The sequence below is a fragment of the Calidris pugnax genome, unplaced genomic scaffold, assembly GCF_001431845.1.
Source record: "Calidris pugnax isolate Ruff unplaced genomic scaffold, ASM143184v1 scaffold70, whole genome shotgun sequence".
Classification (NCBI taxonomy): Eukaryota; Metazoa; Chordata; class Aves; order Charadriiformes; family Scolopacidae; genus Calidris; species Calidris pugnax.
The window spans coordinates 9601913-9627276 of NW_015090862.1; the positions used below are offsets into that span (position 1 = coordinate 9601913).

Genomic DNA, 25364 nt, shown 5'->3' on the forward strand with positions numbered 1-25364 from the left:
TAGCACGTGAGAGTCTTGGAAATAATTTGCCTGGACTTCGAGATATAGGCCCAAAGAACATTAATTTCTAGAAAACTAATTTTTAAAAGCTCTAATTGATTGGCAATGGGAGCACGTGCAGAAGTTGGTTTGGTTTCCTCTTTGTTTAAGACTTGCAGGGTTTGACCCAGATGTGGCAGAGGCACTGGGGGGGGGGCGGTGGCCATGGCCCTCCCACCCCGATCACCCCAGGACTCTGCCCTTCTCCCCGGGGCTGGCTGCTGAGCCTCCCTCCTGGGCCACCATCCCCTTCTGCTTCTCTCCAACAAGATTTGACCAAGTGAAACGCTCCCTAAAAAGTGCTCTCTATAAAAAGTTTAAGCTTCACAATGCAGTATTTTTAAGATAAAGCTAGTCGTCTTTGTGACTTTGTTTCTATAAGGCTTAAAAAGTGCTTCTGCGTGTCTGTTAAAATTCAGATAAACATACTTCCAGTTTTACCAGTTGTCAAGCAGTAGAAAACCAGTCCCTCCAACCTGAAACATTTCATCTGGGCTATACTAGGCTCTGGTATTACTCACATTCTGTCTTCTACACCCTCTTTGTTTTCTACTGAGAGTCCTTCCTTAATTCCCCTTCTGACACATCTCTTCTTCTTGCTAGATCTCTTTCTGTCTTGCCCACCAAAACACATCTGAAAAAATTTTCTTGGCCTGATTTATTTCTACTGTTTATGCTATCTAGTAGTACACCTGCACTGTGTTCTAGAAAGTTACAAATGTAAAATGAGTAGATTAGAACATAATTGGGCTGGTGGTTTAAACTCAGAAATTAAGCAAAAAATGCCCTGCTTGTAATGTTTGTCTTCCTTCTCCCTCTCTTCTCCCTCTCCCCTGTTCTGCTTTGCTTTATGTATGCTGATGGTATTGTAATAAATGCACCATAGGGATGATTTTTAAAAATAAAGAAGCCTTACTAACAGTAAGGGTGCATAGTCTGTAAATTCTTCAAGCAGAATTCTGTAGATTTTTGGTATATGCCAAAATAACAGTAAATACTCAAGAATTGTCTTCCAATTTTGAAAAAAAAAAAACATTTAAGGCATATATGTAAGCATGCTTTGTCTTTCAATAGACTCACATGAAAACATTTGTTGTTTTTCTTTAAATTTGTTAACATACTGACATGTTGGTCCATTCCGCTGAAAGCTATTTCTTAAATTATACTACTGTAGAAAAATGAAGGCCATATAGGTTAATAATATTATGGGTCTGTTCCTAACCCACTTCTATCAAAATATCTCTTGCTTTGAGTAACGGCTATTCTCTTACTGAAATTTGATTCATCTGGTTATTTCCTTACAAGAAAATGGCAAAATAACTTGTCCATCTTCTGTAACTCCAAACTTGAAGTGGTCTGGCAGTTTTTAATCCTTAGCACTGTGAATCATCAGGCTTCCTGTAGCCTTGCAGACCATGATGGTGGCTGTCCAGGCAACAGCTGTGAAACAGCTTTTTTCATTTGTGTATTTTCTTTTTCTTTTTGAGTAAACTGAAAAACATAATTTCTTTAAGTTCAAAATCAGCCCTCACTCAGCCAGACTCGCTGACTTCAGTGACCCCAAATGTTGCTGAAGCAGGGAGAGGAGATAATAGCTCATAAACTTGGGACTTGATCACAGTAATTGATTTCTAAAGCAGAATTCCCTGCTGAAGCAAGTGGGAATTCTGCACAGACACTGTAGTTACCAGATGGTGGCAAACTGAGGACTTACAGACTAGGGAGGAAAAGTCAGTGGGATACAGCACCAAAAACAGGCTGAGGATCAGAGCTCTGTAGCAATTCAGTCAGCGTCACCTAAAGGAACATACATTAAACCATACAGTCGTAAGGCAGAGCTGCCTACCATCCCACTTTATGGTGACAGCAGTTCTCTAGAACTCTTTGGTTTTCAAGCCACTTTCTATCATTTTACTCTTTTGTATGGTATTTGGCATGAGACCAATGCCTTCTGGTAGACCAGCAGTGGACTGGTGGTGAGTGTGGGCTCGAGGGCTTCGTCAGCCTCTGGCACAGAACTGCATTTCACCTGCGGAAAGGACTGGTGCATGTTATGAGGTGTTAGTGGGGAACACCTGTCTCATCACCCCATGCTAAATTGTTCTGTGGATTGTTAACAACCTTTTTTTTTGTTTGTGAAAACCTGGAGTTCTTAGTCTTCCATTTTTAAGTATTGTACAATATATAGATTTTTAATTGCAAAACTCATGTAGGGTCTACGTGCAGTTTATTTCAACACGATATTACATTGTGTGATGTATAGAGGGTAAACGGGGGTAGCTGTGGATGCAAACATGAGCTGAGAGGTTAGAAAAGCCACGAGTTTGAAAAACTTCTGAAATAAAAATAAATGTATTTAAGCTTTCAACTTCAGCAAAACCTTCTCATTCTTGATTTCCTGTTATGTCATTTCTTTAACTGAAATAAATGTATTTGTAGTAGGTAGGTAACTAATCAACACCATCCTTTACCAGATCCAATGCTGCAGGAACAAGGAAGTAAATGCAGAAAATCCAGATTTTTTGTAATTGTGGTAGTAACAGGAAAATCTTATCAGTTTGCCAAAGAAAAGCAAAGTCATCTACTAGTAATAAGTCACTGATTGACTACATGAAAACAAAGGGAAAGCTGTTGTTCTAGTAAAGTTGTTAAAAATATTTCATTTAATGATGCATCCTCTCTGTCCTGCTGTATGACTTCTTTTATAATTCACTGAAGCCTGCAGATTTTTTTAAATGACTGTGAGCATCATGCTGTCAATGCTGCTAGCATTATTAAATGATATGTTAGCATTATGCTACCTTTACTGTGTTTATTTTTTCTCTTGTGAAGTGCTTTGAATGAAAATGCTGTGGTCACGAAACAGAATTTGGCTTAAGGACTGCAGTATCCACCTTACTCCCCAAACACAGCAACATCCTAGTCATAGTGACTTGCAGTTCTATTCATTGCCTCATTGCCAAACTCTTAGCCATAATTTTAATGTTACAATAACATGTCATACAAAGTAGATGTAAAAGGAAATCAGTTTGAAGTTATGGAAATGTTTTTATACTGATTTCAAGGAGGCATGGAATTAATATAACAAAACTTGTAGGGGCTGTGTATGTGTTTTTTTTTAAATTCTGTCCTTTTAAGAGAAATGAAAACAGTTAAGAATTGGGCATGTCTTTATTCAAGTTGCTGTATGTGTATTAGTTCAAAGGGGAAGCTTTTGTAATATGCAAAACAGGGTGACACATGGAAGTTCCTGTTTAAAGTATGTGTTGAGTGTATCGATTCTGGACAGGTATAAAGGATGAAGGTGTAAACACCCTCTGTTGGCGAGTGCTTTAAATAAACAAAATTTGCCCCTGAAGTCATAGATGAATTCACTCAAAGAACCAAGTGTTTGACCTTCCTAGGTGTTTTTAGAAATCCTCACAGTTGTCTGTTTGGCTCTACCACAGATGTAACGTACGTGCCTCAATAAGGAATACCACAGCACAAAGGCAGCTACAGGTGAGCATTTGTTGAAGCAATGTCTAATCAGAGTTACTAACATCAAAAGCTAAGAGAACTTCTTTATCTATGGGACTTTTTTCTTCTTCCCTAAACAGATAAAAGAAAATAAGGCAATATTTATGGCAATACAGAGATGGGGACAACACTCCAATCTTTTTTTTTTCCTTTAACATCAGTAATGAATGTGTGCGTTGTGGGTTAGATGGGTAAAACATAACTTGCTTAAGAGAAAAAATGGTTGTAAAACCAGTCATCAGACATCCTAGTTGAACTGCAAAACAGAGCAACTAATGCTGCAATATAGGAATAAAATTGGTACTGACTTCGTTTCTGACCACCACAATTTGGCCCATGTGGCTGCATGGTCATGTAATGGAGTTCAATGTTTTTCAGTTGCTATCTGCAGTACCCATATGATCTGGCTTTATCTGTTTTCTTCCCTCCTTCCTCTTTTGTACACAAACACACCTTGAATCATGAAGAAAGTATGAACTCTTAAAAAAAAAAGGCAAACCAAAAAAAAAAACCAACCAAGCAACAAAATAGCAGTATGAATACCCTTACTTAGCCGTAGCAGTTGATGGGCCTATTAGTAGGATTTAATTTTGTTATTACTCGTGGTCTGTGTGCTGCTTCTTTCTAGCTCGGACAGCTAAAATTATGGGGCCACCTCTTCCCTCAGTCCTTCCTCCAGAGAAACTTCAAATGTAGTAAGTCTGAGGGTGGGGGAATAACACTTGTCTTTCATTGCTGCTTTACAAAGACAGTTAATAGATCTAATGTAGTGTGATATCCTGCATAGTTCTCCATGAGTGAGAGTATCTAAAACGTACCTTTGTTTACAGTTTACTGCATGTGGCCCTTTAACTTCTGATATGCAGGGAGTTGCTTTCTTTTCAATTTTCTGTGATATGACTTGACCTTTGCTTCCTGCCAAGTCCAAGCAGCTAGGTTACCTGAAAACCATCATAATGTTTTCCATCTAGTTTATATTTAAAGCAAATACCTAAGCAGAAAGCAACCAGTGTGTGTAACTGGTTGGGTAATTTCTGTTTCCAGTTGAAGGTGCATGTCTTCTGCAGAAGCTTAGAAAATACAGAATTGCTTAATAGCTTGAAGAAATGAAAGAAGGCTTTACTGGAAGGAAGTTGTGGTTCTGACTTCTTCAGCCTCTGCCATCTCTATTTTCTCTCTGTGAAGCCTGTTCAACTAGATCAAAAGACAACGTTATACTAGCAATTGCAGCAGCATAAACTGTCCTGGCTTGAGGTTCACTTCAGAATTTAGTTAGAAGAGGCCCAGCAAAAAAATAAAATTACTGAACAGAAAATTTTTTCTGTTTTACCTCAAATCAGGACAGTAAACACAATGATAATCTGCATTTATAATTGTAGCTGCCTATTTTGAAACAAAATCGCTTCCCCCAGTTTATGATTTTGGCTGAAAGTGTCATCAAATCCTTTATAAAAAAGCTGTCAGTCACAAATGTTTCAAATGGATGTTCAAATATATTGTGCTGGAAACATGAATTCAGCACCCCAAAGAAGCAATACTTATTTTCACAGAAACAAAGAGCTTGCATGGTAACTTAGATTGTTTACATTAATGAATAGAATTTGTTCTAGTTGCATTTCAGATACCCATAGTCACAACTAATTTCCACTCATATAATTTTTTATTACATACTCGGAACTTGAGGGAGGCATTTGAGCGTTGTATTCCGTGATATTTACCTGTATATGCCTTTAAGAAGTATCTTAAATCCTTCCCAGTAATCGATTAGCAAACCTGTGCTAGGTTTGTGCTTTTCCTTATTGTACCCATCGTATAATTAAATCCCTTGTGTTATCCTTAGGAAAAATTAAGAAGGTTTTTTTTTCACTTACCAAGAAGACATTTTAAAAATTTGCAACAAAATTTATTCCTTTGAGGTACAGAAGTGTCTGTAATTTTACGCAGGACACAACTCTGTTTGTTGAAGCTGAGACTAGTGCGCCATCTGCTGGGAAACTCGGGAAAGGCCTTGAAGGTTGGCAGTTCAGAGGAAAGGGTATTTGGACAGTTTTGTGTCAGACTTGTTCTTACAGTGAGTGGGCTTGGGAAAGGGAACACATGAAATAAATAAAAAATCAAGAGTGATTGAGTGCCAGGTTCAAATATGTAGCATCTTCTTAACTATGAAAATGTTTGTTTATGGTGTTTTTCTCAAAAGTTCTATCTGAGTTAAAAGGCCAGTTACTGGAATTAAGTAGTTATTTTTATATGTTGGCATCTCATAAATTTATTTAGGGATTTATTACATAATTTCTCTCTGTGTGTTTTGCGAGAAAGAAATGGGAAGGGTAGGGAATCTTGGGTTCTCTTAGTGCACCTGAGACAAAAGCAAATTTTTTGTCTGCTTGCCATCTGGCTGCTTTTATGTATTCATCAGCTGAATCAAAAATCCCTGTGTATAGCAGTATTGAGTTTAATGTGAAACACACTCTGGACAGACTTCATGGACTGGTTTCATGTACCCTGGTGTACTGGCTAGTCACAATCCTGGAAAAAACAACGTATCTTTTCACCAAGCACAGTAGTAAGGAAATCATAAAGCAGTCATCATATCGATAAAACTGTGGTTGTTTATGAAATGGCTTGGTTTTTTCCACAGACATTGGTGCCATAAAAGGTGTAAATGCTTCATAACTGTAATAAAGGCAATTAAGTTATTTTGTCTTGTACATTTAGCACTGGCAGTTTTCAGACTGTGTGTTACTGAGGAAAAAAAAAGTAGAACACAATGTTGAAAAGGAAAATAGAGATCAAAGAGCAAAAATATTGATTTGGATATTATTTTACAGCTTTAAACATAGAAGGCAGGTACGCATGCTTTCTGAGAGCAGATTGCTGTGGCAGCTGGATGGCAGTAAAGGGACAGGATCGGTATTTATTCTAGCAGCTTCCAAAGTAATGTCAGGTACTTGACAGAATGAAAGCACACAGGTATGGTCCTTCCCAGAGCATTCAGCCATGGAAAATGGAACGAGGAGAGTAGACCAGAAGGGGATTTACCAGCTCCAGAGCACAGAGAGTGTGGGATAGTCCCAGCATGGGGGGATGATGGGGTGGAAGGGTGAAGCTGGAAAGAGGATTAAAGGTGGTAAAAGTGTTTATTGTTTATTTGCATTTATTTATCTTTCTTTTTAGTTATATGTGTCTATTTTGGTTTGTTTATTTTTAAGGTAGAAAGGCTTTTAGTTTTTTAATGTAGAGGCTTTCAGAATAGGTCTTTCTTGTGAGTTCGCAACTTGGTGGCTTAAAGATTTTTTTCATCTAGAGATCAAAGAGGAAACAGACTTTGGGCAAGTGTATATTTGAATAGAACAGGCCTTGGAAGTCGTTGGTGGGTGTTTCCCACCCAGGAGAAGCTCCTAGGGACCATGTAAGCAGCAAGTGCACAGGGTGCAAGCTGGACATTATTAGTGAAGCTGTGGAGCATGTAGAGTATTGCAAGAAAACGAAGTGAGAGAAGCAGAGAGCAGTGGCATAGCACAAAATGCTGGTGAAACACGATGTTTGAACTAGGTGTGCTAAGTCCTGGAACCACCGAATGGGCTTGGAGCAACTAGCAAGAAAAAAGATCTTGGTGATGCCGTTTTGGATGGACAGAGGGAAATGAGCTGGGTATTTGCAGTGGATTGTCCCGTCCCCTTGAGACCAGAAGAGAACTTCTCTAATGATGGACTAGCTTATTGGAGTCTAGGAATCTACTGCAATACACATCACGTCTAATTACCTTACCTTATGGTATTATTTTAGTATCTGTAGAGGAATAGCACTTAAAAGCCCTGCGCTATGCAGCATCAGCACAGCATCCTCATAAGATTCTTCCAAAATACCTGAACAAAAGACTTGTTACTCATTAGATGGTGCGCATCTTTTGGGGGTTTTGTTTTTTATGTCAGAAAGCTGCTTTTAAATGCCAGTCTGCTGCTTTTCGTAGTCATTCTGCCAATTGGGAGTGACTGCAAGAAATAGGTGTGTACGGTAGTAAAATAATCAAAGACCAGATTCAGGTGTGATATTTTAAGTGGTAATTCTGCTGGTGTAGAAAGAAATGTTCCTACTATTGAAAGGACCAAATGCCAACACAATTTAAAAAACAAAGCGAACAAAAAGCTTCACAAAATTGAGCAAGGGAAACATTCAGAAATAAAATAGGTTTCTGTTAATTTTCTTCTTAGGATAATTTTTCAGACTAGAAGAGTGGGATGTAAGGCTTTGCAGTCTGCTCAATATAAAAATTCTTTCTTGACTCATATGAGTAGGTTGTCATCAAAGCTATATCCCTGCTCCAGAAAAGGATGGGTGACAATCACAGATTAAGAAAGGAAAAATCTCTTCCCAACATAGACCGTTAGAGTTGGCAGATTTTTCACCGGATTTTAGCTGTATTACAGCACAGCTCCGGAAAGCAGGAACACTAGTTGTGGAAACTTGCTCAACTCTTATGCATCTCTTGGTGAGAGAGAAATCCCACTAAGTAAATGCATTTTAATTTCAAGCAGAGGATTTTGTAGAAGGAAAAGAGTAGTGTGTGTAAATGAAATAATCTGGATGTGCTGGAGAGCTGTTTGGAAAGATATTAGACCTGATTCTTATACGAAGGCCCCTTTCCTCTATGCTCATAATGAAAATGACCTTGCAATGTCTATAAAAATAACTTCTTTTACAGGCACTTGCACTTCCTGAGTACTGTTATTGTGTATTAGATAATGAATTTCTGATAGTTTATTTGCAAATCAGTGTTATTTCCTGCCTATTTCTCTAGCCTTTTAAGTAAGTATACTAATTCTTGCTACTTGGTTATTTTTATAGTTCTGTTGTGCTGGTTTATTCCATCCCTAGGAAAATTGTAAGTGATAATATGCCTATTACTTTTGATGTTAATTATTAGCAGATTCAGAAGAATACTGGATTCTTACATAAATCATAGCAGTGCACACCAACCTGTGCCCTGAATAATTTAAAAAGAATAAGGAAAGGATTAGAGGTAGGCCACAGAGATATAAATTTCCACGTGAATTTAGTTAGACCTTAAAACAGGGCATGTGCACTTCAGACTCTTCCGGAGACAGATGCATTGATTCTTCTGTTCTTGATTTTCATTTTCTGTCGCTTTTTCTCTGAACTCCTTGCAGTCTATAGCCCTTGATAACAAGGGCCCCTCAAGGGTGAGTGTAGGGTTTCAAGTATGTTTTGCCAGTTGTTTTATGGCTGCTCCTTCACCATACTTTGTCAGCTTATATGTTCTAAAGTGCAATTATTGCATGGGAAATAACAGGACTTAAATTGTTCTGACTAAAGAGGGAGACATAATTCAGTCTATATATAGTATCTCCAATCTGAGTTAGGCTTGAATGTTCAGGCACTTAGAAAAACAGCTGCTGTAAGAATCAAAGATGATGACAAGAGACAGCAATACAAATAATTATTTTATAAGACAACAATGTGAAGTTTAATAAATGATTTAATAAAACCCACAATAAAGCAACACATTTCTGCTTTTTTTCTTCCATTAAACAAATGTGTAGTAAATTATTACAATAAAAAACTCCAAATACAATACATCTACTGTACTTCAACTTCTAATTACAGCAACTGTAAACCCCAATTTAATTAAAACCTATTTGAGTATTACTATGTGCAAAATACCTGTTGGGTTTTTGTGGTATTTTTTTTCCAGTACGTTTGTAAGGATGGGATGCACATTTTTCATGAGCTGTGATATGGCTTAATTAATGATAGTTTATACTGAAGCATTAACTTCCCAAATACAGTGCTACTTGGCCTCTGAGCTGGATGTGCTCCCACGCTGTACTCAAGCATTCCCACTTCTTGCCAGAGCAGATACAAACATAATCCAGTGTTATGTGTGCTTTGTCCAGATTAATACTGTGCTGTCAGTGATCACCTCTAAAAACTCATCATGTGACCCCTATCCCAAAAAAAAGGGCAGAAAAGAAGCCAAGATTGTTACCACCAATTGCAGGTATAAATCAGCCTGATGAACGTGTGAAACCCTAGAAAGTTTCAAAATAGACAATAGCTTAAGTATTCACAGCTGAGTATCACAATATCCATTATTGGGCAAAAATTTTCCTTTCTGATCCACATACAGAACTACTTTTGATGTCATTGAAGTTCTGCACAAAGATCAAAGTACAGAATAAGAAAATATATTTGAAGCCAAGTTCTTGCTGCCTTCTGAATTTTCCAGGTCGTAACTCTTGTTGCCCTTAGCTTCTTCAATGCAAATGACCTCGGAAGCAGGTGTAACTCTGAGCTTGGAGGTGTATGATAGCTTAGTGTCAGCTTTTATTATCCTGTGTAGAAGTACAGTGGTTCCATGAGGAGGCTAAGCAATTCTGTTTTGTGGACTTTGAAGCTGAATAAATAATAGTTTTTTTTCAAATTGCCTGATCCCTCTGTAAAGAAGAAAAGGGCTTTCTACCTCTGTAGGTTGCTACGATGTTGTTGTCCAATGCAATATTATGATATTGTTGTCCAATACCATTATGTTACTGAGCTTGCTTGGATTTTGCTTTATTCAGAAAGCTAAGTTGTGAGGGACTGCTATTGTAGTGGCATTCCTGTCAGGATACTGCCACGCTGTGCTCAAAGCAACGATGAAAAGGTCAGAGATCTCTGACTGAGGAAATAGTTTGTATCTCAAACTTCTGCTCCCTGCTTTCCTGTAAGAAGATGCATGTATTTTGCATGTGTGTAGATAGTGTTTGAAGAGTATCTCCATCTCAAGCACAGTTTCTATCATTTCATTTTCCCTTTAAAACTAAACAATCATGGAAAAATGATCAATTACAGGACATTTATTAATTATAATTAGAATGCATGCTAGTCAACTGGCCTTTTAATGTGAATCAAATGTTGGTTTAGACATTCAAGATTATTAATAATAAATTTATCTTACAAGTCAAAACTTTGTAAAATAAATAACCTGTTTCTAATGTATAAACCCTATTCTAAAATACACTAAAGATAACTCACTTAAAACACTTTGGGTCCAGTGTTGGGTCTGTAGTTAAATACCAGAAGTCCGGGCAAGGATCTTCCTGTCTGGATCGCTAAATGCCCAGATTAAAGCTAACTTTCTGGTCTGAGTACAGTAAATTCTGTATTTTGCAGTGTCTCCAAAGAGACAGTTTCCAGAAGAATTCAACTAGCAGTGTACGCATTATAGTTTAAGATCCTGTACGAAAATTACTATTGCAAAAATACTGTATAGTGAATTCAGGGATTGTGACATAATATGGAACCCTGGCATAATCAGCATTAGAGACTTTAATTGAAATACTGAATACTTGATGGTCCTCCATTTGGAGTGCAGGTATTTTGTGGTACATAGTTATTAAAGGACAATATTGGACTGTAATTTGTGAGGTATCTGCAAAGTCACATTGCAGTTTGTAAACAATAATCTGAAAACAGATTTGTCTAAAAATTATAATAAATTGAATAAACCAGTACGAGGGAGAGAGTGAAATACATGTTCTGTAGGGCAACCACTGCACTTTTTGCAGCACCAGTTCTCCCTGCTGCATGTTACATGGTACAAATCCACTTATTAATGGTTTCTACTTGACCATTTTCATTTTGCATTTATTGCTCTCAGTCTTTGACTACAAGATAAAGAATAAGGCAGCAGTTCCCAAAACATATGAAATTAGGCACTGGAACTCTGACAACTTGGGCAGGTTTTGATTATTTCCTGCCTGTAACTCTGAAGCTGGACAGAGCACTTGTACATTCCAAATGTGTTCAGCAGCAGTTGCCGGGCCTTGGACTGAACTTCCTCCCATTTAGATGAACTACCAGGAACTGGAAAAATCAAGAAAATAATTAATACAATTCACTCTAGAAGAAACCTGGACAATCCAGCTGTTCTCAAATTTATCATACAGAGTCACTGACTAGAATAATCTTTGTTCACGCTCATGAATTTATTAATTTAATATAGTTCTGCAGTCACTATGTACTCTCTATTATTTTATACTTTCAGGCCTATATCATTTAACTAGAATCAAATCTTGATAAAACCGCGTGTGTTAAGACACCACCCTTCACTGAGATTTCTTACTAAGAATTAATATTCATAGTACTGTTAGATGTCTAAATCCGCACATGTTTTGGCAAAACATTTATTTTTCATGTCAGATTGGTGCACAGTAGAACTTCGCCCTATCTTCCCCTGGACAAAATAGGGGAATTTCTGAGGAGAAATTATTATTTTTTTTTTCTACCCAAAGAACCAGTACTGGATGTTTCAGTATGAATATATTTTCTTTGCACAATTTTCACTCAGACTGTGTCCTTCTAAGCAAATGGGTTCTACACTTACCTGTACAAAATCATAGTTAGTACAGTTTTTTGGAATTTTTTCCCGCGAAGTACTATTTCCTGCTTCAACTTAAGTAGCAATGTGAAGAAGATAAAATGGTGGTTTTTTCTACAGTTAAGACTTAATCTAGAATTATGCTGCACAGCAGCTTACCTAGTTGTAAGTGGACTATGGCAGTTGTTTTTCCGGCAGTGAGAGACCAAACATTTAAATCTTCTATAGAATAAACATCTTCAATTTTCATCAAGTCTTCCTTAATGCGATCCACGTTTAAATGCCTTGGAACTCCTGTGATACCAAACATGAGATAAAATTAATTCTGTCTTCCGTGAACTCTGTGGCCTTTAAAATGTCATGACAGATCTCAATGTCAAGAGAGTTTATAATTTGTACTGTTTGAGGTGATTAGTAACTTCCAAGTTACCAATACAGAAGAATATGCACCTTGGCATATTAAGTGCAATACGGATACAGAAGTTGTACAGGAATTGCAGTGTTGTCTCAAATGTAATTTGTCCTGTCCAGAATCTACTCTCTGGCAATAGCCAGCATTAGAGCCTTTAGAGTGATGTATTCCTGTAGACAACTTTGCTGCAGCTTCCAACTCCTTGGAACTGCTTAGGCCAGACTCCAAGGTCAGAATTTAAAAAAAAATGCTAGGGCCTGTCCCCTGCTACATCCTCAAAACTTCTCCCTTCAGGTAACAGGTATCATTTTCAAATGCTCATAGTAATCCATCTGCAGTGGTTAACACATAAGACATTTGTTTTAAAGCATGGCATCTTTACAAATCAATGATTTTTCTTCCATCCCTAATATTTTCACTTCCATCAGGTAGAAGTACTAGATCAAGCATTAATAGTTGGCATGTTAGTTATAATAATGCAAAGAATGTTGAATGTTGCTGGCATGTCTCCTTCCAAGTCACTACATGAGATAACATTCTTCAGCTTATGTTCAGCTTTTTATCTCCTTTTTTTCTCCTTCTTCCTTTTTACACCACACTTAACTTGTAGCTTCCCCTAGGCGAACAGTAGAAGCACACAAGAAATACCACAGCACTTGTGGAAAAGGGGAGGACAGGACAGGCATGACCCATCCGTCCGGCGATCTGGCCTGAGCTTGCTTCCTCCTTTTACATGCCTTCACATTCACTTTAACTTTAGAAGTAATTAAAGCAAGAGTGTAGAACTGAGTCTGGGCAAATGTTCACTTAGTTTAGCTGACAGCCACTGCAGATACACAAGAAAGTTCTGTGCGTTTTTCACTGCAGAGGTCAAAGACACACCTAAAGACTGCTGCAACTCAGATGAGCCATCAAGAACCAACAGACTAAAGCAGTAGCAGGATAAACAGGTCTCCAGACACAACCCATTTTGTTAGAGATGGTGACAATGACGTCAAACAAGCGCCAGAGCTCACTGGTATTCAACATGTAAAATACTGGAGACTGTACACAGATCTTACCTTCCAGAATAATAACTCCTGTGTCGCACAGAATTCGAACTGTTGTCAAAACCACCAGTATGGAGAATACATATGTACATATAGGATCAGCAATCTTGTATTCTGGCTGCAAGGGAAGTTCCAAAGTGTTAGAGAATGCTTGAAAACGAGCTTGCTTACAAAAATTTGACTCAGAAAATGCAGTTATGTTTGGCTCCAACTTTTATGAATCTTTGAATAGTTACAAAATACAGAACAGAGATAGTCTTTGCTTATTTTGCATGAATGTATAAAGCATGTAATACAATATCACTAAGTACTTATTAATAACTTACAAAAATAAGTCCCTTTTTTAATTTAATCATCAAAGTTAAAATTAAAGAAGTTCCATGCTGCCTCAAAGACGAGCCATTCCTTACCTTAAAGCGTATGATGTATGCAGCTACGAGCACACCAATGCTTTGTACCAGGTCCCCCAGGGCATGTACAAAGGCTGCTCTCACGGCAAGGCTGCTGTGGCCGTGGCCACCGCTGTGGGCTGCGTTAGGAGAGCTCGACTGAGGTACGTGAGAGTGAGGGTGGGAGTGGGAGTGGGAGTGAAGGTGGCCAAGATGATTCAGCAAAAAACCCATTCTGAAAGCGAAAGAAGAAAAACATTCCAAGAAACAGTCTTTAGGACTTGGTGGCTAGTTTTTTTTGTTGCTTTTTTCTTTCCTTTTAAACTAAAGGATTCAAAAAGTAATACTCAGTATCATTACTTGTCTTATTTATGAAAATGAAGAGGTCCAGGAAAATTACATCCCATAAGAAAGTAACAAGCCATGAATAAATTAGCAGTTTATTCAGAAATACATTTATGAGTGTTAACGGAGAGAAAGGGAGATCTTACATTAAATTAACCGCAACACCAACGGCTGCTGTAATCAGCATGATATCGCCATTTATTTCATAGTCCATATGGATAGTTCTTTGAACAGCTTCATACAAGAGGAATGCCATAAGGATATAGACCAGCAACACACTAATGATGGCTGACAATACTTCTGCAAACAGAAAGGAAACAACATTATAAAAGTTAGTCTCGGATCTATTTCTATTTCCAAATCAGAATGTGGACAGAGCCTTAATTATTTTAACTATTTTACATGTAGTGTAACCCTCATGCACAACTAAGAAGTTGTGTGGTAAATAAAACTCATAAAATAGGATAAACAAATGGAGTTTGTTCTAATCCACTCCTTCACACCTCCCTGTCAGTATATCCCTCAAATCATGTTTTCTCTGAAAACTTCTGCACGAGCGGTGACTGTGACTTCTTCAGACAACCCAGAACTTTTGCCTGAGAAGTCGCAGACAAAGGCCCTGTCCAGGGGAGAGGAAGATCGGTGACCTTGAACATCACCAGCCCACCTACAAATATGAGAAATTTTGCTTTCAAGTGTCCACAATATTAAGCTGGATTTAGAAATTAATTTTATATATCCTTTTCTATTTAGGATGGAGAAAAAAATACAACAATATTAAGGAAGTGAACAGTACGAAATTGTCAGACATATTACTCCTAAGCTTCTTGACATATGTGCACATACACATTATATATTGCAGATTTCAGCTATCAAGGATTGCTTAATGTAAGTTTCTGTATTGCTGTAATATGCTGTTTTAACATTATTGACTGTTTACCAAATACTTGTATTTCACAAAAGTAAGATTGTTAAGACCAAATGACTATTTTGGTTTAGAAATTTTATTTGAGGAGCAGGGATTTTCAAAAGGGCATATACACCTAAATAAAGAGAAAATTAGAAAGTTAATAAAAACAACTAATATTTCATTGTCCTGCACATTCTGCTGCCATTTACATCTGTGGAAAGCGGTGACAGTTCTCTACAGGGTTCCTGCTGTTCTGATGTGAGGTAAATAGGCCTGAATATTTTATGGGTCTGGCCCTTAGTGCTGTCTGCCTCAGTACCCATTCATGAAATTGGGCTGGTAAGAGCATACATAGACCTGAGGAGGATGAGTCCACACTACAGTTTTAAGGTCCTACTATAAAGAATATAGGCATTTCCAAATGGGTCACCAGATTCCTTTTGACATAAACATACTTTTACACTCCAGCTTCATATTCTGGAAATTATTGCCCTGTTGCAGCTGAAACTTAAAAAAAAAAAAAAAAAGATGATACCTGACAGAGAAAACACTGGCCCAGTTAAAAGACTGTCTCGATTATAAGCAAGTTAATACAGGGCTTTACAAAAAGCACTGGGAAAACCTTAATGCTAGCTCCATTGTATTGCACACAAATCCGCAGCCATGCCTGAGTAATCTGTAATCATTATGCGTAATGCTCATTACTGTCACTTGCCAGATGGATCACTGGGATCTTAGCCTTCCTGTGTGATTTCAAAGATCAGAGTTGGAATTAATTTACTCGGAACTCTCAGTAAGGGCAAAATTCTGCTCTTGGCTGTACCATAGCTCTAATACTGACCTGAGAATTGCCTTGCTTCTCCCTCTGCTTTGAATCTGTCAGTGTGTAGTACAACTTTCGTTACTGCAGAAGCTGTCATATCCAACACAGAACCACCTTAATTTTATTTATTGAATACTACAGTAAAAAACATGCAGCTGTATAAGCATTTTAATATTGCCAGAATCACTTGGTCCATACACTGAATTTTTAACATCATTATAGGAGAAGAAACTCACACCAACACATTCAGCTGTTCAGAAGTGTCTCAGTGCCTGGACAAGTACCAGCATTACCAGGCAGTAACAAGGCTCTGAAAGGCAACTGTCACAATCTCAGATAGTTTCAGAGCAACATGAAAATCTTGGAAATACCCACGCAAGTGGTAGCCTTCTTCATGAAGCAGGTAGATTATTGAGGCCAACAGCCTTTAAAAAGAATAATGAATTGCTTAGAAGGTTTTCCAGAGTGCTTTTTAAAAAATTTGCTAAGCCACAGCACATCAGCCTTTACCAGAGAAATAACATATTATGGTTTTACAATCTAAACCCATGTTTTCTACAGAAACCAGTGTTTTCCTTGCAGTTTCTTTCACAGTCATTGTCATGTCAGCATTGTAGATTTGTGCTGAGATCTTTCACTTCATGTGAAATGAACTATGCACTGTCTCAGTGGACTGACTGATTCTGTCATTACTAACATTGTCTCTGCAGCAATGGAAAAATGCCAAATTCCATATCTATGCTTAAATCTGCTAAGTGCCTTGCTGAGAAGGAGGTATCTCCACTTGGTGGTGAAACAGAACTATTTTTGGCTTCAAGAATATAATCCTTTTTAGACATGACTGCAATTTCCATTATTTTGTCTTCACTTTTCTAACCCATTCCTGAATCTGTCAGTTTCCTTTTCACCATTGAAAACAGAATAAAACTGAAGATGGAGCATACATATTATGTACTCAAAGAGAATTAAAAGAAATGAAAAATAGTGCTAATTTCTTTCTGGAATTTGACTAGACAACTAAAAGGTCTGTTTTCTTTACAATGCAATGTTTATGAGAATGAGTTTGAAAATTCATCATTCTGTGAACAAAAGTGATAATGAGCACCAGAAGCATTGTTCATTAGAATGTTTTCATGGTTACTGTGTGTACTGATTATCTTAAAACTTAATGCAAAGCAGGTCAGCAATGAGATAGTTCTTACACATATTCCCAGCTTTAAACAAACGCTCCACATTTTTGCTGTGACAGATGCTCAATCTGTACCCTGTTTTTAACATTCTGTCATGTTTTAACATCTCTCTCATGAAATTCAAGCTATTGTTGAGCTCATATTACTTGCTGACAAGCTTCTTACATATAGGTTATTTGGAAAAATGTGTTACAGCAAGGCTATACCCTAGAAGCAGCTTTGTTCCATTGCCAGCATTCACTGATGTGTGAAACTAGGCCCTCAGGCCACAGCATTCAGACTGAGTGCCTAAAATCAGGCAAATAAATTTCACAAATGTGACTTTAAAAAGCTATATAGTAATTTGGAACCATCCTGTCTTCCGTACGTGCAGAGCCTAGACGCAGGGCCTTTACCCACTTCCCCTTCCTCATGGCAGCCACAGAAACTCTTCTCCTCACCCTCAATCATAGAATCAATCATAAAATGGTTTGGGCTGGAAGGGACCTTAAAGATCATCAAGCTCTAGTCCTCCTCCTCCTCCAGGAAGAGCAGTGCTGCTGCTGCAGAATGGCTGAAGTACAAAAGAACCCTTGGAGAGCGTGTAATCCTGCTCAAAGCATGCTCAAAGCAGCAGGCTGCTCAGGGCTCCGTCAAGCTGGGGTTTGAATATTTCCAACTGTGGAGACTTCGCAGCCTGTTCTAGTGTTTTACCACCTACTGGTACTGGGCAGCAGAAAAAGAATAATCGTTGCAGAACTGAGAAGCTGCTCCCTTTAGTTTCTCCCGGGGAGAAGACGGTGCCCAGAGGGAAGATGGTGGGCAATATGGACCAATTCTATAGTCTAGATTCAGCCCATAGATTCACCACTGGATCAGTCCAGCCAGTATTTTTCTTGGCAGTAAAATGGGGACAAAAAATATACAGAAAGTGAGGTGGTAGGAATCCTCAGGGATTTGTGTTTACAAAGTGCTGTGGAGCCCTCAAATTAATTAATTGAAAAGGCAGTGAAAATTTACAGAACTGGGTAAGATTTTAATGGCTAAATATGTTTATTTTAATCTTCTTAAGAGTAACTGATGTTTTAAGGTAAGCCACGGCATGTTCAACATACGTACTATTTGGTTTTAGAAAAGTTACAAAGACATATAAACTACTCAAATTACTTTTAAATAGGGTTAAAGTATGTATAAATGCTAACAAACATCCTTCTAGAGAGTATGAGCAAATGCCAGGGGCATACCTGCAAGGTCAGGTTTCAGTATTAGAAGAGCCCCTGTCGCAAAATTAAAACTTCTTGAAAGAAAAGATTGTAATGGGAAATGCTGGCATTGTTAATGCTTTCTCGCTAAAGCCCCAAAGATCTTTGCTAGTGTAGAGTTATGCATTCATGCATTAGTGACTAACTGATGACAAATGACTAGGAGTGATGGAGTTGCTGAATTCTGCTGCTGTTATAGCAGCCAAAATAAGAATTGCGAATAATGACTACACAAGACTTCGAAATTCCTTGAAAATATATGCTGCGGAATGTATAGAGCAGAGGTAGCAAACTGTGACACTAGAAATTATCTATTTAATGAAAAATAAAGGTTGAAGCTTTTGGTAAAATGTCTGCAGCATCTGCAGCTGATATTACAAATTATTATATCCAGTTAGCTAACACATGAAACCACCCTTTATTATCAATACATAGCCAAACATGAAGTAATGAATCCTGAAAATACCCTTCCAAAGTTTACTACATAATTCTGTTTATACTTCTTTTTACAGATGCCTAAAATGGACAGGGGTTAAGTAAGTTACTGTATCGCAACCCATGGGACATTTTGACCTCTGCTTTGTGTGGTTTGGGGAGTGCAAGAGGAATATTAATTTATGTGGCTTCTGGCAGAGCAGAGCTCTCTGATAATACACTCTACAGAACTTTTTAGTTGTGGATTAAGATGTCATTTTTCACATTGAATAAGACTTTTCAAGTGTGATAATTCTACTGAAGTCAATGGGACTTCGTAAAGCCTGGGCATTGGCAATAATCTGTTGTGAACAGTAACTGACTGACACATACAGCTTCTGCACCAACAAGCTCCTCAGTGTGTCACACAAGCAGTAACAGTGGTACAGTGGTGAGTGACCAAAGAACGTGTCCCTCTTTCGCTCAACAGCCTCAATTCCACAGCACAAAGGTGCACAGGGGCCTGACCTAATGCAACAGCCCAGTAACTCTGGATGGGCTGTGAAACACAGCTGCGTATCTACCCCTGCTCTTGCTGGCGACAGCTTCCCTCCTCTGAACCCTTTTTAAACTTTTCAGGCCATGATTCGTTTGTAGGAAGTTGTATTTACAATGTTATAATGTATCTAACTCCCCAGCCTTCATTTTTAAGATGGAAGATGAATCAAGCATTCAAAATTTATCTCTGAATCTACTAAGTCCTGGTTCCACAGAGATGGAGAGACTCGTCCTGCTCCCAGTGCATGAAACTCAGCCATCAAACTTCACTTTTGGCTGAGGTGTAAAATTTTAAAACTTTTTTGTTTTTGTTATCTATTCCCTTGTGGCAATAAAAGCTACGTAGTGGATCCACAATGGCCAGTGAAAGGACATTAGTCAGGGTCTTAAACATAAAGCAACTTTTAGGTCTGCTGCTACTTTCTTTCTAGTTACCTATTATTCTAGAATTGGGTGAACTTTACAGTTGTTGCTTAAAATTCTCTGTTAATAGCAAAAGGTGGTATCTACATACCTAGGCGATGAAATCCAAAAGTGAACCTCTTTGTGGGAGATTTTGCAGACAGCCAGAGAGCAAGCAGGGTCAAAATAATACCGCTAAGGTCAGTTAACATATGAAGTGCATCTGTCATAATTGCTAGACTGTTAGCAACATATCCACCTGAAAACAAAGTTGGAAAAGTCAGGACATATGACATTAATGATTCTAGATAATATCCTCTTGGCATAGCGTACAGTTATTTATTTTCAGAACAGTGGATTAAGTACATGAGAGCCTTTCCTATAATGACTAAACAGGGGTTTTGCCATTATGATCAGAATGCCATGCTATAATTTAAAGCTACCATAGTTACAAGTGCAGTCAAGTGTGCTTTCTATTAAGAGTAACATAGAAAGGATTCACCCCTGTTATTCTCACAGAGACCACTTGCATCATAATATTGTCAGGATTGGGCCCAAAGCAGTTTTGTATCTTTTCTCTATGTATTATTGCATGTGATTAATCAGCTGATCCATTTATTAAACTACATCTGTTAAATACTCTGACATTACAGAATAGAGGCAGAAATCCAATGACTCAATGGCAAGGAAGTTTACCCTGCCCCATTTTTATTTTTATTACATTATCTGTTAACCTTCATTATTCTCTGTCCTGGCAGAGGTATGTAAGTTCTTCCAATATATACTGCAGACGACTTTCACTTGCACAGCATTTTTCTTTGTTATTTATTACCATAATCTTTTCTCGTAATTATGAGCTGCATTGAGACAAATAACCTCAGATCAAAGGTTAATATCTTTGTTTCAACTCAACTGCTAATGCTGCTATTGGATGGGTGAGAGATTTAAACAATGTGCCTCTCTCTTAAGCATCCTTTATCCAAAGGGGAATCAGGGACAGGCTGTTTTCTTCCATATGCATGAATATAAGCCCATTCGCTCAGAGAAGATCACATCTTCAGTGTCAGCTCAGCTATGATTTAGTTTCTCTTTTTACCTTGAGATTGTCATTCAGCCTGTAAATTCTACTGAGCAAAGCATGCAGCTGGTGTGCCATTTGGCAGGCTTCAGGCTCCAACTAACGTTTCGAGTAAAGGTATCTTTGTATACAATTAAAACTGTCTTAGTGAAGAGGCTGACTATGAGTAAACAGCAAAGGGGGATTCACAACTCCAGTCATGAAACCTGTGTGTGTGTGTGGCTGTGGGTGTTTGTATGTACACACCTGCAGAGGGACCTACACCCTCCTCCCCAGCCAGGCGGCTGATCCTGGAGTGTTGCTTGTACTGTGGGGAACTACCAAATACACCACCTTTCAAACAGTTCCTTTCCTCCATCCCCTCTTCTTCAGGTGTTCCTAAGTCTCTAAGTCAAATTCTTCTGAGGCTGAAATTTTCCAAAGACCACCACAGCTCAAAAATAACGAGGTTTTAAGATTTAGCAATTCAGCAGCTTTTTGAGTAAAATGAGTTATGCCTTTCCTTTCTGAATTAATTTGTGTTCTCACATAATTTAAAAAAATACGACTTAGAAATGTGGAACTCAGCCTCTTTTATAGTCAACACAGAAGAAAAAAGTAATTTATATCTAAGAACATTCAATTCAGTAGTTTACATTTATGAACACTTAAAGTATGTAAGGTAATTCCTATGTATTAATTTTGAGAATCACTTCAGTCCAACAATTCAATTTCAGCTAGTCTCTCACTTTTAAAGACTTTAATTTTAAAGTGATAAGGAATTCAGGTACTGGAGCTAATCATAATGCAGCATGTGGATTAAGAAAACATAATGGAGATTTATTAAATTCTGAAATCAAAGGTTCTCTGTTTCCAAATGTATCGGTTCATTGCTCGGTTACAGGTACTGCCTACGGGCTGTTTAAACACAATTGGCAACTTGGAAAAAAAAAAGACATCTATAACCTTTACAAATAGACAGCTTGATGGCTCACCACTATTTTCAGTGACCCGTGAAGGACAGCAGTTCTCCTCATGGATGATCAATTAGAAATCTCTAAACGTAGCTGAAAACATCAAAACCCTGTCAGAAAAGCTAACCAGGATTTGCAATATGTTTTTCATTTTTTGATGGTAAAAGGTTCCCACAAAGTGTAAGTTGTTACCTGACTTTTACAATGACCGTTCATCAAATTAAACAGCACCACTGAGGGGGTCTGGGGTAATGAGCTGGGTCATACTTTGGAAAAAATATGCCAATCAAGATTTCACAAAAAAGCTGCTAAAACAAGATTTCCTTCTTCTTGACATGGACAACAGACAGCAGAAAGATTTTTTTACTGAACAAATTAATTGTCTGATAGGGTCTTCTGCCTTTTTCTCAGGAACTCTAAACTGCCAAAGATCATAGAAAGAAGTCAGTTAAAATGTCCTGTGTGATCAAAGTTTCCCAAACACTTGAGCTACAGATCAATTCAAAAAGTTCCAAAATTTGAAGCCAATCAGTCGGAACACAATACAGGGCTGGAGTGAAATAAATAAAACAGGTAGGGCACTGACCCAGGACTCAAGGGCCCCGTCTTTAATTACTCGTTCTTGCTGCTGATTGCTTGCCCTATGAGAAATCATCCAGGTTGAGATCCACAGAAGTACAGAGATACCCAAGTTTATTTATTCTCTGTGGAAGCTGGATGCCTATTTTACGGGTCTGGGCCTTAGTGCTGTCTGCCTCAGCACCCAAATAACGCAGGGGGCTGGTAACAGCGAACATGAACCCGAGGAGGACAAGCCCACACTACAGCACTAACCCGTGGTACAGACAAATCCACCACCCAGAGCTGAGCCTGCAGAAGTCCTGGCTGTAAGGGAGAGACAACAGATGATGCGACAGTGATGAGAGAGTATTTTTATTCTCAGCACCTTTTCTTTCTAGAGCTCTCCCTGCACTAGCAATGGAGAGGTCTACAACAGTGTGAATCGGATTCAAAGCCCCCAACAGATACACTCCTATTGACTTCAGCATCAAGCTGCCAACAGCACTGAAATACTGTTCAGTAAGGGGCCCTTCAGATGAACTAAACATGTAACATAACTCTGACAGGAATACAAACAAACAAAATCACTCTCATGTTAAAGGACGTGTAGGTCTGAGATACAACACTATGTCGCTTATCAAACGTACTTGAGTTCATACTGAACCAAAATCTCAACCAGAGAAAAAAATGGAGCCAGGGAGCAAATGGAGGCATTGAACCAGATCCCTGCAACAGGTTTGATTTGAAATGCCTTATCTGTGATGAGCTGATGTGCTGTGACAGTGCTGTTAATGACTAACCCCTCACTGAGAGATGCCGAAGGACAAACCCACTTTTTTCCATAAACCCGCGTTCCTGAAATAAGGCCTCAAATAAAGCTGGTGCAGATGTAGTCAGTATTCCTGTCTCTCTCTGAAAAACGGACTGTTTCTCCTAGGGATTTTTTTCTATGTATGTGGGACAAACTGTATTATTTATACTCAAGCAATAATTTTGCTCCCTATCCATGTCATAGAAGTTTCTGTCCTAAAGGTACAATTCACTACTCTCCTAGGACAAGTGATCCAAGAGCATGAGCTCGCTTTGTGTGAGCAAATGTCACATCTTCAGTCATTACTGATTAAATTTGCATGGGTGAGGATGATGTAGGTGCCGTGTTACTATACCTAAGGCATCTCTGTTCTTTACTGCCAGAAAGTTTTTGTGACATTTCTTTTTTCCTTCTGGTGAATTATGGCAAATAATTCATCTGATTAGCTCTGATTTAGAGTTGTACATTAAAATGAAAGCAATTTAAAAGCAATTAATTGTTATAGTTGCTAGAGAGACCTGGCTCAACACACACATCAAGGTACTGGCCCTGTGTAACACCCCCCACTACTACAAACCAGGGGAAAGTGGATGAGAGGGTTTGAGCATCCTTCAGGAGGCTGAGTCACACCAAGCACACACTTCCACTGAACGGCATTCACGTATCCAAAAGATCAATGCTGCTAGTGATAAATGACACTGATATTGATAAATGAACAGAGATAGAAAGATAAATACTTTTATAAAAATGATTAGGTAATGGCAAAGGCATAACATTTAATAGCTCATCTATGCATCCAAGGGACATCCGAATTTAGTTTTATTTCAAGCCTATGCTTCTATAGCCTATTAAGTAAAGCAGAGTGGTTTTGTACAGACTGCTGTATAAGGCACAGGTAGGTGATCCTCAACCTGACCAGCAACTGACATGTCTTTGTGAGCGAGCAACAAAGGCTGAACTCCAGGTTCATTCTTCTGAAAACAATCAGACGCTTATATAGGGACAAATTTCCAGGTAAAAACCCACCATATTTCTGCCAGGTACAAACAAACAAAAACCACAAAGAATTTAATCAAACTATTTGGTATTCTTACGTGTTATTAAGGGAAGTGTTAAGATACTTATTTTAATTGATTTTGATTTAAAGAGTTATGCCCGGGTGGAGCACATGCTAGTCCAGAGCACAGCAGGACATCAGGAAGTTGTCAAGAAGTTGGCTTCTTCACTGGATTGTCATTGATAGCTCAGGATTTGTCAGTTGTAAATAACAGAGTGTGAATAAGGACAAACACCCGCCAGTATCAGAGCTTTGCTATTATAGTAAATGTCACATTAGAAACTGTAGTTCCCTCTTTTTCTCTTGTTACAAACACAGCAAGATTTTACGGCAGTAATTAAAAAATACTGAGGATGAAATTCTTCGTCTTCTTTTATTTACGTCTGTAATTAAACGCCGTTTCTCCCTTGCTAAAAACACCTTACAAACCTGTAACAAATTTACTGGAGAAATAAAAGGCCATTAGATGAAAAAAAAAAAAAAAAAGGGTATTTTATGCCATTTGAGGGGACTGATGAGATTCAGGTACGGGAAGTTGCAAATTCCTCTTTTCTTGCATAGAAAATACCGGTGGACTTTCCTCCGTCCCACCCTCTGAACTCGGGGCTCCTCTCTCTGATTTCTAAATAACTGACGGTTTCTCTGACTAAATAATTAAAACCAAGACGGGAGCAGCGTAGGAGGCTGCGAGGCCGGCAGAAAAAGAGAAACAAACCCCAATCCCCCGACTCACCGATGAGCTCCCCCGTCATGAAGAGGAGGTAGAGGAGGGCGGCCAGCGTCAGCCGCTTCTTCACCGTCCTCTGCTTGCACCGCTCCCGACGGCGGCTGCAGCCGCTGCAGGGGTCGCCCCGGCCGCCGCGGGGGGCCGCGTCCCGCTCCAGCAGGGACTCGTCGTCGGAGGGCAGGCCCGGGGGCGCCCCGTTCACCGGCCTCTCCGCGGCCGCCTCCGAGGGGTCCTCCGACACCACCACTCGCAGCTTGTTAAACCGGGGGTAGTCCTCGTCCCCCGCCTCGTCCGAGAAGTCAAAGGCACTGGAGTCGTTCAGGAACAGGGGGTCCTCGCTCCTCCGCAGCAGCGACTTGATGCTCGTCCAGAGGCCGGGCCCGGCCATAGCGGCGGTGGCGGCCGGTAGCGGCGGGCGGCTCGGCTGGCGCGGCTCGCCGTCCCGTCAGGGCATGTCCCCTACATCGCCCCGCCGGGCCCTGCGCGAGCCGGCCCGCACCGCGGCG

At 39.0% G+C, this 25364-nt stretch overlaps 1 protein-coding gene across 1 annotated transcript; it reads right to left on the reverse strand.

Moving 5' to 3' along the window:
• Nucleotides 1-9016: 9016 nt before the first annotated feature.
• SLC30A4 (solute carrier family 30 (zinc transporter), member 4) lies at nt 9017-25357 on the reverse strand. The gene is made up of 7 exons (XM_014944554.1): nt 24865-25357; nt 19784-19930; nt 14280-14433; nt 13810-14023; nt 13412-13517; nt 12098-12232; nt 9017-11424 (listed from the first exon to the last, which is right to left on the reverse strand). Exons 1-7 carry the CDS (start codon nt 25244-25246, stop codon nt 11270-11272), a joined length of 1293 nt encoding a protein of 430 aa, XP_014800040.1. The 5' UTR covers nt 25247-25357; the 3' UTR covers nt 9017-11269.
• Nucleotides 25358-25364: the final 7 nt, after the last annotated feature.

What these genes read in the sequence shown, in the direction of transcription:
- SLC30A4 (XM_014944554.1), bottom strand. Translation starts at nt 25,246, where the DNA reads ATGGCCGGGCCCGGCCTCTGGACGAGCATCAAGTCGCTGCTGCGGAGG. An exon ending in CATGACGGGGGAGCTCATCG is followed by an intron (nt 19,931 to 24,864) that starts GTGAGTCGGGGG and finishes CTTTGTTTTCAG; the next exon opens with GTGGATATGTTGCTAACAGT. An exon ending in CATACATCATACGCTTTAAG is followed by an intron (nt 13,518 to 13,809) that starts GTAAGGAATGGC and finishes CTTCCCTTGCAG; the next exon opens with CCAGAATACAAGATTGCTGA.